General features: G+C 43.6%; 1 protein-coding gene across 4 annotated transcripts in view; it reads left to right on the forward strand.

The window, feature by feature from the left end:
* The window catches only part of ACCS (1-aminocyclopropane-1-carboxylate synthase homolog (inactive)), a 40,690-nt gene extending 23,992 nt beyond the window's left edge, over positions 1 to 16,698 (forward strand). For all 4 annotated transcript variants that reach the window (XM_056527754.1, XM_056527756.1, XM_056527757.1 and 1 more), the window contains 7 exons: positions 2,258 to 2,358; positions 6,027 to 6,116; positions 6,388 to 6,433; positions 6,650 to 6,791; positions 9,237 to 9,379; positions 12,327 to 12,480; positions 15,229 to 16,698. In XM_056527754.1, the coding sequence (XP_056383729.1) occupies positions 2,258 to 2,358; positions 6,027 to 6,116; positions 6,388 to 6,433; positions 6,650 to 6,791; positions 9,237 to 9,379; positions 12,327 to 12,480; positions 15,229 to 15,512 (960 nt within the window). In that variant the 3' untranslated portion in view covers positions 15,513 to 16,698. The remainder of the gene's footprint in view (positions 1 to 2,257; positions 2,359 to 6,026; positions 6,117 to 6,387; positions 6,434 to 6,649; positions 6,792 to 9,236; positions 9,380 to 12,326; positions 12,481 to 15,228) is intronic.
* The last annotated feature ends 1,057 nt before the right edge of the window (positions 16,699 to 17,755 follow it).

Below are 17,755 nucleotides of genomic sequence, written 5' to 3' on the forward strand. Positions count from 1 at the left end.
GGAAATGTAGGCAGCATGAGAACATCATTTCTGTTCTGAAAGAGAATCAGTATGGCTGAATACCCCATGCCTGCCACGTCAGCTTAAACAGGCAAGCAGAAGGCGTACACAAGAACCTCTGCATTATTATTGATTATATGTGTGTGTATATATATTTATACTTCTTGTTTGAATTGTTGGCTCTTTATACAATGTAATGTCTGATTTTCTCTGTATGTGATTAGCCTGTAGAGACTGTATTTGTGGGAGGGGCGTGGCCTATTTATACGTCCGCTCACCCTCAGGACAAGGCGTTTCGTATCAGCGTTTTTTGCGGGAGTCTCTGCTTCCGGTTGCAGTCTGGCTTTTGAATCTCTCGCCAAAATCTTCAGAGCGGCCGCTCGCGGTGCCGGGGCCTCGATGATCATGAGTCTGGCTTGGGGGGTGCAGGCGCGGCATCCCTGGCAGCTCCGCTGGCGGTCTTATTGTGGGATACTCAGTCACCCTCTGCTTATAAGGTAATAATAGGGCAGGTTTGTGCTGGGGGTGGCGCGGCCTCGGTATCTCGCATAGCCGCTAGCTGCCTCATGGCGCGATGCGCACCGCTCGCCACCCGCGCAGCTACAATTGTCCGTGCCCCAGGGACAGCTTGCGGCAGCTGCACAGTTCTCTGCTCGGCTGCTCGTTAGGCGGTCCTGTCAGCTTGTCTGATGTCGCTTAAACTACAGTATAGTACAATGCTCTGCAGAGGGTCGTTTCAATACAACAATTACTATATATGTTGTGGTGCGATGCTCTGTAGAGTTTGGAACAAACTGTTTCCAACGCTGGAGCTGGCGCCGGGAGCTCATGATGTCATAGCCCCGTCCCCTCATTATGCCATGCCCCTCCCATAGACTTGCATTGAGGGGGTGGGGTGTGACGTCATGAGGGGCGGGGCTATGAAATCCAGCGTTCGAAACAGTTTGTTTCAAACACTAAGCATCGAAGTACCCCTTTAAGGTCATATTATGTAGGTCTCGTTCCTGGCTTGTCATGTCATGTGTGCATTGATCATGGATACAATTCAATTTTAGGTTAGGTATACGTTCCCAGCGTTTCATGTGTGGTATACCCTCATAGAATTTATAGTAGGTATGTCATGTATCGGTTCCAAGTATCTTTTTTTTTGGCATACCTTCATAGCAGGGCCTGTCATGTACCCGTTCATAGCATATATGCATGCATATACATTGTAGATTCATACCGGCTCATGGCACAGGGCGTTATGTCTTATGCTCAGGCTACTATAGCCGACTTATCGAGCACACGTCACTTCGACAATTGCGTCACCTATATGTTACTAGTTTAATATTACACTTATATATTAGCATCCTGGTTGTCCGAATGTGTACACTCAGCCTCCGATTCAACCTTCTATTCCTATAGGATGCGGGATATGTACTATTCTAGTCCCTATTGCTGACATATTTCCACAGGTACATCCTCACGACAATTGGGTGGTGTGTCACTGTTGCGCCTTGCGCATAGGCGGCTGTATACCCATTATGCCTGCCACGTCTGCAGGGGTGATGCGCTGCGTAGTTGTTGTTGCTGACACGTCTTCAGAACAATAACATTGTTACTCATAGGCGGCTGTATACCCATTATGCCTGCCACGTCTGCAGGGGTGATGCGCTGCGTAGTTGTTGTTGCTGACACGTCTTCAGAACAATAACATTGTTACTCATAGGCGGCTGTATACCCATTTTACCTGCCACGTATGCAGGGGGATGCACTGTGTCACACCCCACCCGCTCAATGCAAGTCTCCTATAGACTTGCATTGAGGGGGCGGGGTGTGATGTCATGAGGGCCGGGGCTATGATGTCACGAGCTCCCGGCTCCAGCGTTCGGAACAGTTTGTTCCAAACGCTGAGCAGTGGAGTACCCCTTTAAATATGTGGCTCTGTAATTTTACTATAAGATTTGCTTCTCTACTCTACTGGTCTTTCAATTTTGCCCTTGTTCGCGGTTTTGGGCACAGTTCAACCGCTGTTGTTAAGTTCAGTGTATGTGCAAGTTGTTCTGTTAGGTAGGATGCTGTATTTTCCAGGTTTCCGGTGTAAGGTCCGGAGGGTCCCAGTCTGACGTGATGTTCAGGTAAGTACACCTATTCATTATCGCCACGACCACAAATAAAGATTATCATTACATGAAGATTAGAAAACACTTTATGAGACGTACATAAGACTTTAATGTTTCTACCGAACCTACATCTTTTTTACTGCTTTTTCTAGGGCACTAATGTAAAGGCCTTAATCCTGATAAATCCACATAATCCCCTGGGTGACATATACTCGGCTGCTGAAATGATGGAGTTTTTAGAGTTTGCTAAAAGGTAAAGTGAAACTTTTTGTTTCTATCACTGTCGTCATACATTATCACTTATCCTGTACTGATCCTGAGTTATATCCTGTATTATACTCCAGAGCTGTACTCATTATTCTGCTGGTGAGGTCACTGTGTACATACAATACATTACTTATCCTGTACTGATCCTGAGTTATATCCTGTATTATACACCAGAGCTGAACTCACTATTCTGCTGGTGAGGTCACTGTGTACATACATTACATTACTTATCCTGTACTGATCCTGAGTTATATCCTGTATTATACTCCAGAGCTGTACTCACTATTCTGCTGGTGAGATCACTGTGTACATACATTGCATTACTTATCCTGTACTGATCCTGAGTTATATCCTGTATTATACTCCAGAGCTGTACTCACTATTCTGCTGGTGAGGTCACTGTGTACATACATTACTTATCCTGTACTGATCCTGAGTTATATCCTGTATTATACTCCAGAGCTGTACTCACTATTCTGCTGGTGAGGTCACTGGGGGACATGTATCAAAGATTTGACCCCTGTTTTTTGTGTATTTTTTTGCACACGTTTTGGTAGAGCATGTCCTCCAGATGTGGCTGAATCAGGGTACCTTGGAGCTGCATATATAGTACACATGGATTTATTACCTGCATACTTTTCCTTTGCACCAAAAATCTTTTTCCCCGTAAATATAAGCCAACTATAACTGCACGTAGCGAAATCCTTTCTATTTCTGAAGGAAACTACTGCTAAGGAACCACCAGAATGTTTTCACTTTCCTATCTCCATTCCTCCTTTTGTTTGCTTTATATTGCTTTTTACTCCTTGGTTATTCCAAAGCACTTTTAAAATAATTTGCATATAGAATATTTGTTTATAGTTCAGTTATTCATTAGATCACTTGTATATTGGTTTTGTTATTTTATGATCCAACAATTTAATACATTTACATAGGAAATGTTTGATAACTTATCATTGAACAAGATCCGTCACATTAAATAGCTTTGTAATCCACTTAACACTGTAGATCATTCTCCTTTTTTTTTTACAATTTACTGCTTTCCATTATACTTATCCCCAGCGCCCGGTAAGATGGTGGCTATCACTGATATCCAGCCATCTTACCATGTGACAACGGGGGGTTTCATCCCCCCCCCCCAGCGATCGCTGCCATCAGTCAAATCTGACTAGCTGATAGCAGCGCGGTGTGTGAGTCCGGATCACGGGGATCGGGACACACACCGCTCTGCTAAGTGTCCCTTACCCGTCCCCCGGCGTCACTTACCCGGCCATTCGGTGTCCCGAGCGGTCCCGGTGCGAGCGGCGTCCTCCAGGCGGTCCCGGAGGTGGTGCGTCCCGGCGGTGAGTTTCCGGCAGCAGGGCGGCATCTTCATTGGCAGCAGTGAGATCGCCGTAAAGCGATCTCACTGCTACCTCTGGGAGTTTCAAAACTGCAACTCCCAGCATGCCCAGACAGCCTTTGGCTTTCTGGGCATGCTGGGAGTTGTAGTTTTGCAACATCTGGAGGGCCACAGTTTGGAGACCACTGTATAATGGTCTCCAATCTGTGCTCTTCCAGATGTTCCAAAATTACAAATCTCAGCATGCCCACTCTGTCGAGGCATGCTGGGAGTTGTAGTTCTGTAACATCTGGAAGACCACAAATTGGAGACCATTATACAGTGGTCTACAAACTGTGGACCTCCAGCTGTTGCAAAACTACAACTCCCAGCATGCCCAGACTGCCCAAGCATGCTGGGAGTTGTATTTCGTCAACATCTGACCCTTCAGAAATTGCCGAAATACAAATATAGTTTTGCAACAGCTGGAGGCACACTAGTTGGGAAACATTGTTCGTTTCCTAACTCTTTTTCCCAACCCGTGTGCCTCCAGCTGTGCCTCCAAACTATAACGCCCAGCATGCACTGACAGACCATGCATGCTGGGAATTGAAGTTGTGCAACAGCTGGAGGCACACTGGTTTGGAAACACTAAGTTAAGTAAAAAACTTTCAAGTGTTTTGCAACCAGTGTGCCTTCAGCTGTTGCATAACTACAACCCTCAGCATGCACGGACTGCCAAAGGGCATGCTGGGAGTTGTAGCAGTATGCCTCCAGCTGTTGCATAACTACAAGTTCCAGCATGTCCTTCTGCTGTCACTGCATGCTGAGATTTGAAGCTTTTGCAACAGCTGAAGGCACACTGGTTGCGAAACACTGAGTCTGTTTCCGTGTTTCGCAACCAGTGTGCCTCCAGCTGTTGCAAAACTACAACTCCCAGCATGCACGGACAGCCAAAGGGCATGCTCGGAGTTGTAGTTTTGCAACAGCTGGATGTTTCCCCCCCCCCCCTCCCCGCCAATGTGAATGGACAGGGTACACTCACATGGGCGGAGGTTTACAGGGAGTGCTGCAAGATTGAGATGCAGCAAACTCGCTGTGAACCCCCGCCCGTGTGACTGCACCCTAAAAACACTACACTACACTATATATACACATACCGCTACACAGCCCCCCTCCCCAATAAATATGAACAATGTCTGGTACTGCACTGTTTCCAAAATGGAGCCTCCAGCTGTTGCAAAACAACAACTCCCAGTATTGCCGGACAGCCATTGACTGTCCAGGCATGTTGGGAGTTTTGCAACAGCTGGAGGCACCCTGTTTGGGAAACACTGGCATAGAATACCCCTATGTCCACCCCTATGCAAAACCCTAATTCAGGCCTCATATGCGCATGGCGCTCTCACTTTGGAGCCCTGTCGTATTTCAAGGCAACATTTTAGGGTCACATATGGGGTATCGCCGTACTCGGGAGAAATTGCCTTACAGATTTTGGGGGGCTTTTTCTCCTTTTACCCATTATGAAAAGGAACAGTTGGAGTCTACACCAGTATGTTAGTGTATAAAAATAAAATTATTTACACTGACATGCTGGTGTTGCCGCATACTTTACATTTTCACAAGAGGTAAACGGGAAAAAAGATCCCCATATTTTGGGACACAATTTAGCCAGAGTACGGAGATACCACATATGTGGGCGCAAAGTGCTCTGCGGGCGCACAACAAGGCCCATAAGGTAGAGTGCACCATGTACATTTGAGGTGATTTGCACAGGGGGGTCACAGATGTTAAATGAAGAATAAGGACATTGGTATAATTGATGTGTTATAATTGGGTGCAAAAAGTGGTATTATTGTGAGATTAAAACTCTACATAATGAAGAAAAAAAATTCTGAAACTAATAACGAGGACACAATTACTGTTTAGGTGCAGATACGCTGCAGACAAAGCTCCTACTAAATAGAGCTGCCGTGTAAATTTATGCTCTGTGGAGAATTCTAAATTTAAACGCAATTCAAGAAAGTCACTGTGTACATACATTACCTTACATATCCTGTACTGATCCTGAGTTATATCCTGTATTATACCCCAGAGCTGTACTCACTATTCTGCTGGTGGGGTCACTGTGTACATACATTACATTACTTATCCTGTACTGATCCTGAGTTATATCCTGTATTATACTCCAGAGCTGTACTCACTATTCTGCTGGTGAGGTCACTGTGTACATACATTATATTACTTATCCTGTACTGATCCTGAGTTATATCCTGTATTATACTCCAGAGCTGTACTCATTATTCTTTCATTGGATTCCTTTTTTTTTATAGGAACTCTCTGCACGTTATTGTGGATGAGATCTATATGCTGTCAGTGTTTGAGGAGTCTTTATCCTTCCATAGTGTGCTGAGCCTGGACAAGTAAGGTTATATCTTGGTTTTATATTGTGGTAAAGGGTTGTATGAGGATCACACATTTACCTGTCACAGAAGAAAACAATATACTTTAAATTCTCCTGGCACGTGGTCATTATGGCCTTGGCTAGCCCTATCCTTATTGGATCTTACCAGACCACTGTCCACACACATTTTATGCAACTGGTCTGCAGAAAATTGGGAGCTTGTGAACATATCCTAAAATGAATCCTATTCCTAAATTCCTTTTTACCCTATTTTTCTTAATTTTTTTTAGGCTTCCTGATCCTCAGAGGACTCATGTTATGTGGGGAATTAGTAAGGTGAGTAAGGAGGATTTATAGATGTAATTCCCCCCCCCCCCCCCATCTGGCCCCCCCGCAGAAGGGGTTAAAGGGGTTCTCTGCCCCTAGACATCTTATCCCCTATCCAAAGGGTAAGGGATTTTGGTTGCCACTCAGCTTTCCCACGTGTATTACAGCTTACATTTTGACTCCAGGACTTATCCATTTTTACTTGCATCTCTTTTCCCCCTGCAGGACTTTGCTGTCTCAGGGATCCGTTTTGGCACGCTGTACTCCCAGAATCAGGATGTCTGCAATGGCGTGGCCTCCCTCTGCTACTTCCATGGGGTCTGTGGCCCTATACAATACAAGATAGCTCAGCTAATACGTGATCGAGGTAAGATCATAAGGCATATGGGGGTGGGGACATTCAATGGGCACTCTCATTAAAACTCATTTTTGCTTTTACACTCCTTTAAGGTAAATAAAAAAATCTTTCTATGTACTTTGATTGAATTTTTTTTTTTGTTTTCTATGCTTTATTTGTGTTTAAAAAAGCTGCCACTAGGGGTCTCTCTACTTGTCCAGAGCACATTTCCCCCCATCTCTTGCAAAGACTTTGGACTCTGCTGGCCTGGCAGAAGTCCAAAATCAGGAAATGCAGTCTGGAGTGCTGATGGGTGTGTGTGCAGCCTTAGCTAATCATAGATCATCTCACACTGAACTGCTCTGGGCTGTGTGTAGCAGAGTGAGGGAGGAAGTTCTCCCCTGTTTGGCTTCAGATGATGTCACAGCCTGCTGGGGAACGCCCCTTCCCAGTATGTGAATCTGACTGAGACTGAGCAGAAAATACAGAGAGATAAGAGAGACACCCACTGATTGTAGGACCCTCAATGTGACCTGTGCCCCTGTACTGGTTACACAGCAGAAGATGTCTAAAGTAGACTACCCTGTAATGACAGCCACCATGTACGCTGGGATTAGAGATGACTCAGATCCCAGCCACATAACCCCATAAAGGCAATATGTAATAGGATACTGCTGAAATAACAGTACACTGCAATACATTAGTATTGCAGTGTACTGAACAAGTGATTGCATATTCAAGTCCTTTTGGGGTTAAAAGTATAAATAATATTTAAAAATAATAAAGAGGATTCCATTGTACACATACAGTGGAAGTACGTTGGAATTTGAAGTTTTTCGCTGAAGTTTAACCCCTTAAATGCCGATGTCCACACGAACAGCTACGTCTAGGCATTTAGAAGCCACATGCAGGGAAGTTCCTGGGTCAAATCGGAATCTGTACTAAAACATCTGCTGTCTGACAGTTCACTGCAATACTTATGTATTGTATTGCAGTGTACTGTATGAGCAATCGAGTAATCGTATAGTAAAGTCCTATAGGGGAACTACAAAAGGTACTTAAAAACATTTTTTTTGTTTTTTGCAGAGGTCAGAATGTGGCCATGCAAATCAAATTTTTTAATTTTTACAGTAGTAAAATATAAACTTTTCTGCAGAGTGAATCCTATAAAAATAAAACTCCCCAAAATGGCTGAAATGTGTGGGTTTCCCCCCCCCCCCTATTTCACCCCACATATACTTAAAGGGGTTATACAAAGGGGTTATACAGGAAAAATAAACTTTTTTTCATATATATATATATATATATATATATATATATATATATCAACTGGCTCCAGAAAGTTAAACAGATTTGTAAATTACTTCTATTAAAAAATCTTAATCCTTTCAGTACTTATGAGCATCTGAAGTTAAGGTTGTTCTTTTCTGTCTAAGTGCTCTCTGATGACATGTGTCTCGGGAAACGCCCAGTTTTGAAGCAAATCCCCATAGCAAACCTCTTCTAAACTGGGCGTTTCCCGAGACACGTGTCATCAGAGAGCACTTAGACAGAAAAGAACAACCTTAACTTCAGAAGCTCATAAGTACTGAAAGGATTAAGATTTTTTAATAGAAGTCATTTACAAATCTGTTTAACTTTCTGGAGCCAGTTGATATATAAAAAAACGATTTTTCCTGGATAACCCCTTTAATTTGGTTTCTCAATACACATTGTGGTAAAAAAAAGAACAGCACCATAAAAAGAAACAAAAATAATCCCTCATACATAAAAACAGAATAAAAAAAATAAAAAAGTTATGAAGGCGAGGAGGAACATAATAAAAATGGCTGCATTTCTAAGGGGTTAAAGGGGTACTTCACTGCCCCAGCATTCGGAACATTGTGTTCCGAATGCTGGGTGCGGGCTGCGGGGGTCGTGACAGCATGGGCACGCCCCTTGTGATGTCACATCACGCCCCCTCAATGCAAGTCTTTGGGATGGGGCGTGGTGGCCGCCACGCCCCCTCCCATAGACTTGCATTGTGGGGGCGTGGTCTTATGACATGAGGGGCGTGGCCGTGATGTCACGACCCCCACCGTCCACAGCCAGCATTCTAAACAAACGCCGGTTGCGATGCCTAAGGGCAAAGTACCCCTTAAGGGTATGTTCACATGGGCGGATTACCTGTGGAATTTCCGCAGCGTATTTGCTGCGGAAAATCCGCAGCAAATTTTGCTACCATTGATTTCAAAGGGTCAGCAGAAAATCTGCAATAGAGGCAGTTTTGCAGATTTTCCTTCGGACCCATTGAATTCAATGGTAGCAAAATCTGCTGCGGATTTTCCGCAGCAAATACGCTGCGGAAATTCTGCTGGTAATCCGCCTGTGTGAACATACCCTAAAGGTGTCCATAAGCAAACCCTCCTTGTTCTCCATTATGTACTATGTGCGGTCTCTCATACTCACCAGACTTTCTTCTCATTCCCCGTCCAGACTGGATTAACCAGGTCTACTTACGGGTCAATCATTCCCGCTTGCGGGCGGCCCAGGCGTACGTGGCAGACGAGCTCCGCTCCATCGGCGTTCCCTTTCTTAACCGCGGTGCAGGATTCTTCATCTGGATTGACTTCCGTAAGGTGAGAAGCTCAAGGTGATCACTTTACAATATGAAGATTGGATGTGTTGATATTATACTGATTTCTGGAGAACACAGCTACATCCATGAGTTTTATTATTGTAACTGGGTCATGTGATTAACAGTCTGACCCACAGAAAATCAGTGTTTAATATGTCAGAGGAAGTGGCCAGTCCTGTGTCCGCTAAATTCCAGTAAACTACAGGATGACATCATCACCTATTGGATCTTTCCTGGCATCTCCCAGACCCCTCTCCTCCAGCTCTGTCTGTATACTGCTGCTGTTATCACCATGGGATCAGGATATACAATACTCATACTCCTCCCCCTCTCTCTATATACAGCTGCTGCTATCTCTATGGGATCGGAATATATAGTAGCTATACACCTCCTCTCCAGCTCAATCTGTATACTGCTGCTTTCTCTATGGGATCAGGATATATAGTAGCTATACACCACCCCTCCAGATATATCTATGTATACTGCTGCTATCTCTATGGGATCAGGATATATAATACTTATACTCTTCCCTCCAGCTCTATCTGTATACTGCTGCTGCTATCTCTATCGGATCAGAATAAAAAGTAGTTATACACCTCCCCTCCAGGTCTATCTGTATACTGCTGATATATCTATGGGATCAGGATATATAATACTTATACTCTTCCCTCCAGCTCTCTTTAATGGATCAGAATAAAAAGTAGTTATACACCAGTTATATAACCTCCAGCTCTATCTGTATACTGCTGCTATCTCTATGGGATCAGGATATATAGTAGTTATACACCTCCCTTCCAGCTCTATCTGTATACTGCTGCTGCTATCTCCATAGGATCAGGATATATTGTAGTTATACACCTTCCCTCCAGCTCTATCTGTATACTGCTGCTCTTTCTGTGAGATCAAGATATAAAGGAATTATACACCTCCCCTCCAGCTCTATCTGTATATTTCCCAAAATCACAGCAAAAATTGTACTTCTTTACTGCAACTGTGCAAATCATAGGAAAAAAATGTGTCACTTTAACTGCCGAAAAGCAGTAAAAATGTGGGAAAAATGCTGTAAAAATTCAAAAGACTAGAAATCTTCATAAAGCACCCTAGTTGTGAATATAGGTCAATCTTCTTAATGGCAATATTTCTCTTTAAAAAAAAAAAACGCACTTGGAATAAGTAAACACATTGAAACCACACACAACTGAACTCAACCCACATATAAGTCTAATCATTCAGCTTGGCAGCCTTATTAGATGACTAGGTGCTTCAATGGGTAACTTAGGGTGCATTAGGAAATCATTTCAGTGATGGAATTGGGATCAGTATGGCTAAAAAAAAAAATGCCTGCCACATCAGCTAAAACAGGCACAATGCATATCTTAATTTGTTATTAGATGGCGATAACCTACTATTTGGAGCTTTATTTTAAAGGGGACCTTTCATTAAAAAAAATGTTGATATATTATAGATTAGTGTATGCAGAATAACTTTCCAATTGCATGTTATTAAAAAATATGCTTCTTTCTATTTAATTTTCCACTTTGTAAAAATGACCACTAGGGGTCTCCCTACCAGTCCTGGCCGCAAGCCTTTTTTTATAGATGTCAGACTCGTGCTGGAGTCCTAAATCTCAGACTGCAGCCGGGACACAGACAAGCTCAGCACTGCTCCCTGCCTGTCAATCAGACAGGCAGGAGCCAGCACTGAACTCATAGCACAGTAGAGCATACTCCTGACTCTGCCTTACTGCATGCCCTCATTCATTTTACTATCTGAGCTCCGATCTTTCTTCTCTCTGCACATGCAGTTGTAAACAGAGAGGAGAATATTCAGAGCTGCAGGCTGCTGTGTTCACAGCCTCTATGCTGGGCCACGCCCCCTTCCTCCCTCACACTAGGACAGCTGAATGAGCAGCCAAGAAGACAATAAATCAGGTAGAAAGAGGGGGTTTTGAATGAAAAGAAACACAGGGATTATTGAGAGTTTAGATCATGATAGGTACTCTTTAAAGGGGTACTCCGCCCCTAGACATCTTATCTCCTATCCAAAGGATAGGGGATAAGATGTCAGATCGTCTGGGGACCCCCGGGATCTACCATATGCAGCACCCACCTTTAGCAGCTTCCAAAACCGCTGGAGGTCCTCAGGCTGAGTCCATCTCGACCACAAGGACGGAAGATTGTGACGTCACGACTCCGCCCGCGTGTGATGTCACACCCTGCCCCTCAATGCAAGTCTATGGGAGGGGAGCGTGAACTTTTATTTTTTTTTTAATTATTTGTAATCAACTGGTGCCAGAAAGTTAAACAGATTTGTAAATTACTTCTATTAAAAAAAAGTCTTAATCCTTTCAGTACTTATTAGCTGCTGAATACTACAGAGGAAATTCTTTTCTTTTTGGAACACAGAGCTCTCTGCTGACATCAGGACCACAGTGCTCTCTGCTGACATCTCTGTCCATTTTAGGAACTGTCCAGAGCAGCATATGTTTTCTATGGGGATTTTCTCCCACTCTGGACAGTTTATAAAATGGACAGAGATGTCAGCAGAGAGCACTGTGGTCATGATGTCAGCAGAAAGCTCTGTGTTCCAAAAAGAAAATAATTTCCTGTAGTATTCAGCAGCTAATAAGTACTGGAAGGATTAAGATTTTTTTTTATATAAGTAATTTAGAAATGTGTTTAACTTTCTGACACCAGTTGATTAAAAAAAAAAATAAAGTTTTCCAACCGGAAAAACCTCTGCATTATTTTGTGTCCTGCACTATACAGTATATGCAAGTGTTTCCCAACCAGGGTGCCTCCAGCTGTTGCAAAACTACAACTCCCAGCATGCCCAGACAGCCGAAGGCTGTCTGGGCATGCTGGGAGTTGTAGTTTTGCAACAGCTGGAGGCATCCTGATAGGGAAACACTGACATAAGCAATATAAAAACTTTTCTTTACATTTCAGTACCTGAGGTCTCCGACCTTTGAGGAAGAAGTCACCCTATGGAGAGATTTCCTGGACAATAAGGTTCTTCTGTCTTGCGGGAAAGCCTTCGAGTGCTCCGAGCCTGGATGGTTCCGAATTATATTCTCAGACAAGACTCACCGGCTCCAGCTAGGTAAGTGCTTGGGTGTTATATAAAACTGTAACTTACTGACATCAGCCTTATACTGAGTCGCATCCTGTGATCTTGGTGACCAATGTGACCACTGTTAAAGGCGTTATCCAGGAAAAAACATATATATATATATATATATATATATATATATATCAACTGGTTCCATATTTGTAAATTACTTCTATTAAAAAATCTTAATCCTTTCAATAATTATCAGCTGCTGAAGTTGAGTTGTTCTTTTCTGTCTGACAACAGTGCTCTCTGCTGACATCTCTGCTTGTCTCGGGAACTGCGCCGAGTAGAAGAGGTTTGCTATGGGGATTTGCATCTAAACTGGGCGGTTCCCGAGACAGGTGTCATCAGAGAGCACTTAGACATAAAAGAACAACTGAACTTCAGCAGCTCATAAGTACTGAAAGGATTAAGATTTTTTTTATAGATGTAATTTACAAATCTGTTTAACTTTCTGGAGCCAGTTGATATATATAGAGATGAGCGAACTTACAGTAAATACGATTCGTCACAAACTTCTCGGCTCGGCAGTTGATGACTTTTCCTGCATAAATTAGTTCAGCTTTCAGGTGCTCCCGTGGGCTGGAAAAGGTGGAAACAGTCCTAGGAGACTCTTTCCTAGGACTGTATCCACCTTTTCCAGCCCACCGGAGCACTGGAAAGCTGAACTAATTTATGCAGGAAAAGTCAGCAACCGCCGAGCCGAGAAGTTTGTGACGAATCGAATTTACTGTAAGTTCGCTCATCTCTAGATATATATGAAAAGTTTTTTCCTGGATAACCCCTTTAACCATGGTGACGCAACATACAAAGTCAGCAGTGACTGCCATGATCAAATAACTTGGCCATATATTAGTAGTTTAAAAGTTAAAGGGGTGCTCCGCTGCCTCAGCCCCCTCCCATAGACTTGCATTGAGGGCGAGTGGCTGTGACATCACGACCCCCGCCGCATGCACCCAACATACCAAACTGGGACCCACGCAATCAAACATCTTATCCCCTATCCATTGGAAAGGGGATAAGATGTCTAGGGGCAGAGTACCCCTTTAAAACAGTTTCCTTCACATATTGCCACTTTTCATACGCTCAGGCCATGTTCACACCTAGTAAAAATGGGCTGAATATCCGCCCAGACATTCTGCACATTTGAAAGACCCGGCGGGCGCTGGGACCGCACCAAAATGCACTCGTTGACGGCAATGCAGTTCTGAGCGGAATCTGCAAAAAGAATTAACACGACTATTCTTTCTGCAGATGCCAGAATCGGGATTTCCGGGGCAGAAACATCTTTCACTTTTTAAGGAGTTAAAGGGGTACTCTGGTGGAAAACTTTTATATATATATATATATATTTTTTTTTTTTTTAAATCAACTGGTGCCAGAAAGTTAAAGAGATTTGTAAATGACTTCTATTAAAAAATCTTAATCCTTCCAGTACTTATTAGCTGCTGAATACTACAGAGGAAATTCTTTTCTTTTTGGAACACAGTGCTCTCTGAAGACACCTCTGTCCATTTTAAGAACTCTCCAGAGTAGGAGAAAAACCCTCATAGCAAACATATGCTGCTCTGGACCGTTCCTAAAATGGACAGAGATGTCAGCAGAGAGCACTGTGGTCATGATGTCAGCAGAGAGCTCTGTGTTCCAAAAAGAAAATAATTTCCTCTGTAGTATTCAGCAGCTAATAGGTACTGGAAGGATTAAGATTTTTTAATAGAAGTGATTTACAAATCTGTTTAAAGGGGTACTCCCATGGAAAACCTTTTTTTTTTTTTAAATCAACTGGTGCCAGAAAGTTAAACAGATTTGTAAATTACTATTAAAAAATCTTAAACCTTCCAGTACTTTTTAGGGGCTGTATACTACAGAGAAAATGCTTATCTTTTTGGATTTCTCTGATGTCATGACCACAGTGCTCTCTGCTGTCCATTTTAGGAACTGTCCAGAGCAGGAGAAAATCCCCATAGCAAACATATGCTGCTCTGGACAATTCCTAAATTGGACAGCAGAGGTCAGCAGAGAGCACTGTGGTCATGACATCAGAGAAATCCAAAACGATAAGCATTTCATCTGTAGTATACAGCCCCTTAAAAGTACTGGAAGGATAAAAAAAAAATTAATAGAAGTAATTTACAAATCTGTTTAACTTTCTGGCACCAGTTGATTTAAACAAAAAAAGTTTTCCCCCGGAGCACCCCTTTAATTCAGCGGTGACAACCAATACGTCTTCTCTTCCTGTTAGTTTTTAAAATATGGCCGCCTCAATTGTGTTGACCAAACTTTTGCCGTTGCTCTAACTTTTCATTTACTATAGACTTGCATTGAGGGGGTGCGGCCTTGACTTCACGAGCTTCTGGGGCTGCACCCCACACTCTAGACCAGTGGTCTTCAACCTGCGGACCTCCAGATGTTGCAAAACTACAACTCCCAGCATGCCCGGACAGCCAACGGCTGTCCGGGCATGCTGGGAGTTGTAGTTTTGCAACATCTGGAGGTCCGCAGGTTGGAGACCACTGCTCTAGACGAACGCCGGGTGCAGCAGGGAGATCGCGGGGGTCCCCAGCTGCAGGACCCCCTGTGATCAGACATCTTATCCCCTATCCTTTGGACAGGGGATAAAACGTCTAGGGGTGGAGTACCCCTTTAACTTTTAGTAAAGTTAGAAGTACCTGTTCTTTGGGGGCCCGTGATCTTTCTTCCATCTAACCCTCCACAACCATCATTTCCTCTTCTCAGGGATGCAGCGGATCCGCAAGGTGCTGGAGGGGAGGGAGAAGGAGCTGCTGCACGTAGAATTGCAAAACCCCATAGAAGAAGATGGTAAAGCAGACAGTACGGACGAGGTCATCTACATCTCCAGTCACCACGAACCTTCAAGCTCCAACCTGAGCGATCTCATCCTTCAGCTCCAGAACCAGATGCGTTCATCGGACTGGCTGCAGAGGAACACCGTAGAAAACTTTGCTCAGCAGAACCCGGAGGTTTTCCAAGTGTACAGCAAATGTGTGGGAAAGCAGTGAGGATCTGGTGTCCTGTCCAAGTCCCTATAAACAACAACTTTTGGGGTAACCCCTCCCTGAAGGCGTATGCCCTAAACTAGAAATCCCCCCTAAAAGTAAATGCTTTGAGTTAAAACGTCTGATAATGAGTGTGACAAGTGCTTTAAAAAACACAGCCTGTGCTCGGAGATGTCAGTGCATCCTTATTATCACTTGGAATGTGTATATACCTTTTAGCTGTGGATGCCTATTGACATATATTTTCTGGCATTCACGGCTGCTGGTTAAAAAAATCACTTTCTAGCCATCGGCACCCCGACGTTTCGTCAGACCTCGCTGACTTTATCAAGGGAACCAGGCTAATATAGATTTCAGACTCATGCTGGAGTCCTAAATCTCAGACTGCAGCCGGGACACAGACAAGCTCAGCACTGCTCCCTGCCTGCCAATCAGACAGGCAGGAGCCAGCACTGTGCTCACAGCATAGCACAGCAGGGCATACTCCTGACATACTTTCTAGCCATCCGCACCCCGACATTTCGTCAGACCTCGCTGACTTTATCAAGGGAATCAGGCTAATTAGTATAGTGCATACCCCTTTGGGGGGGGGTTACCTTTAAGGTTGTTGTTTATATCAAGTCCCTGTCACAAGAGCACAAAGTCTACGTCAGAACTGTCTATATTGGGAATCCTCAGTACTGTGAGGGTGTAAGTGCTGGACTGTATTGGTGCCAGCATATATGCTGCATGGACCCCATTGGGAAACCAGTCAAGGATAATCCATCTCCGCCTGTCTACCACTTGCTGCTCCCACATAAATTGGTAGTACAATGGTCCTGCATAGGTTCCGGGCCCTCGACTTTATCAGTGGGACCAAATAAATGGAATTGTAACCGAAAAGAATCTGTAGCACTTAATGAACTGAATATTTTGACAAATTTTAATGGGTAAATTTTTTCGGCATGACCCTAAACCGGCATTCAGTCTGTTTGCTTCTTTATAGATTTCATCCGTATATAATAGGATCTTCAGAATCATGAGGTTTCTCTACTGTGAAAAATACTTTAAAATGTGTTTTATATATTTCCAAATAGAATGTCACATGAAGGTTCAGTGTGGGCAACATGAGAAGCTCACCTCCGACTGAACCAGTGATGAGAAAGGTTATTGGTATATATGTGTGTGTGTGTGTATATATATATATATATATATATATATATATATATATATATATATATATAGGACTTACAATAAAATGACTTTATCTGGGTGTCAATCTGCTGCTTGTAAAGTTAATGCAAATAGTGTTATGCCCCCTCCATATATCTCTATGGGAGAGTCCAAAGATAGCCGAACGGCTCTCCCGTAGAGATATATGGATGAGGCGTGACGTGCCGCTCCCTGGGAGAGCAGGGGCTCCCTACAGGAGATCGCAGGAAGCCCTAGTGGTCGGACCCTCCCGCGATCTAAAACTTGTCCTGCGGATAGGGGATACGTTTTTCTGTAATCTTAAGTAAGAGACATCTTAAGTATGAGACATCTCCTTTAAAAGGGTACTCCGCCCCTAGACATATTATCCCTTATCCAAAGGATAGGGGATAAGATGTCTGATCACGAGGGTCCTGCCGCTGGGGACCCCCTCGATCTCTGCTGCGGCAGCCCAGACATCTGGTGCATGGAGCGAGCTGACGTCACGGCCCCGCCCCTCAATGCAAGTCTAAGGGAGGGGGCGTGACGTCTGTCACGCCCCCTCCCATAGACTTGCATTAAGGGGGCATGGCCGTGACCTCTAAACAAATGTTGGGTGCCGCAGCGGAGATCATGGGGGGTCCCGGCGGGATTTTTTTTTAAATCAACTGGTGCCAGAAAGTTAAACAGATTTGTAAATTACTTCTATTAAAAAATCTATACCCTTCCTACTTTTTGGCAGCTGTATGCTACAGTGGAAATTCTTTTTGTCATGTCCACAGTGCTCTCTGCTGACACCTCTGTCCGTGTCAAGAACTGTCCAGAGGAGCAGTGTTAATGCAATGGGGATCTTCTGCTCTGGACAGTTCCTGATACGGGCATCAGGTGTCAGCAGAGAGCACTGTGGACAAGACAAAAAAGAAAAGAATTTCCTCTGTAGCATACAGCTGCTAAAAAGTACTGGAAGGATTAAGATTTTTTAATATAAGTCATTTACAAATCTGTTTAACTTTCCGGCACCAGTTGATTTAAAAAAAAAAAAAAAAAAAGTTTTTCACCAGTTTTACCCCTTTAAG

This window comes from Hyla sarda, chromosome 6 (assembly GCF_029499605.1).
Source record: "Hyla sarda isolate aHylSar1 chromosome 6, aHylSar1.hap1, whole genome shotgun sequence".
NCBI classification, from domain to species: Eukaryota; Metazoa; Chordata; class Amphibia; order Anura; family Hylidae; genus Hyla; species Hyla sarda.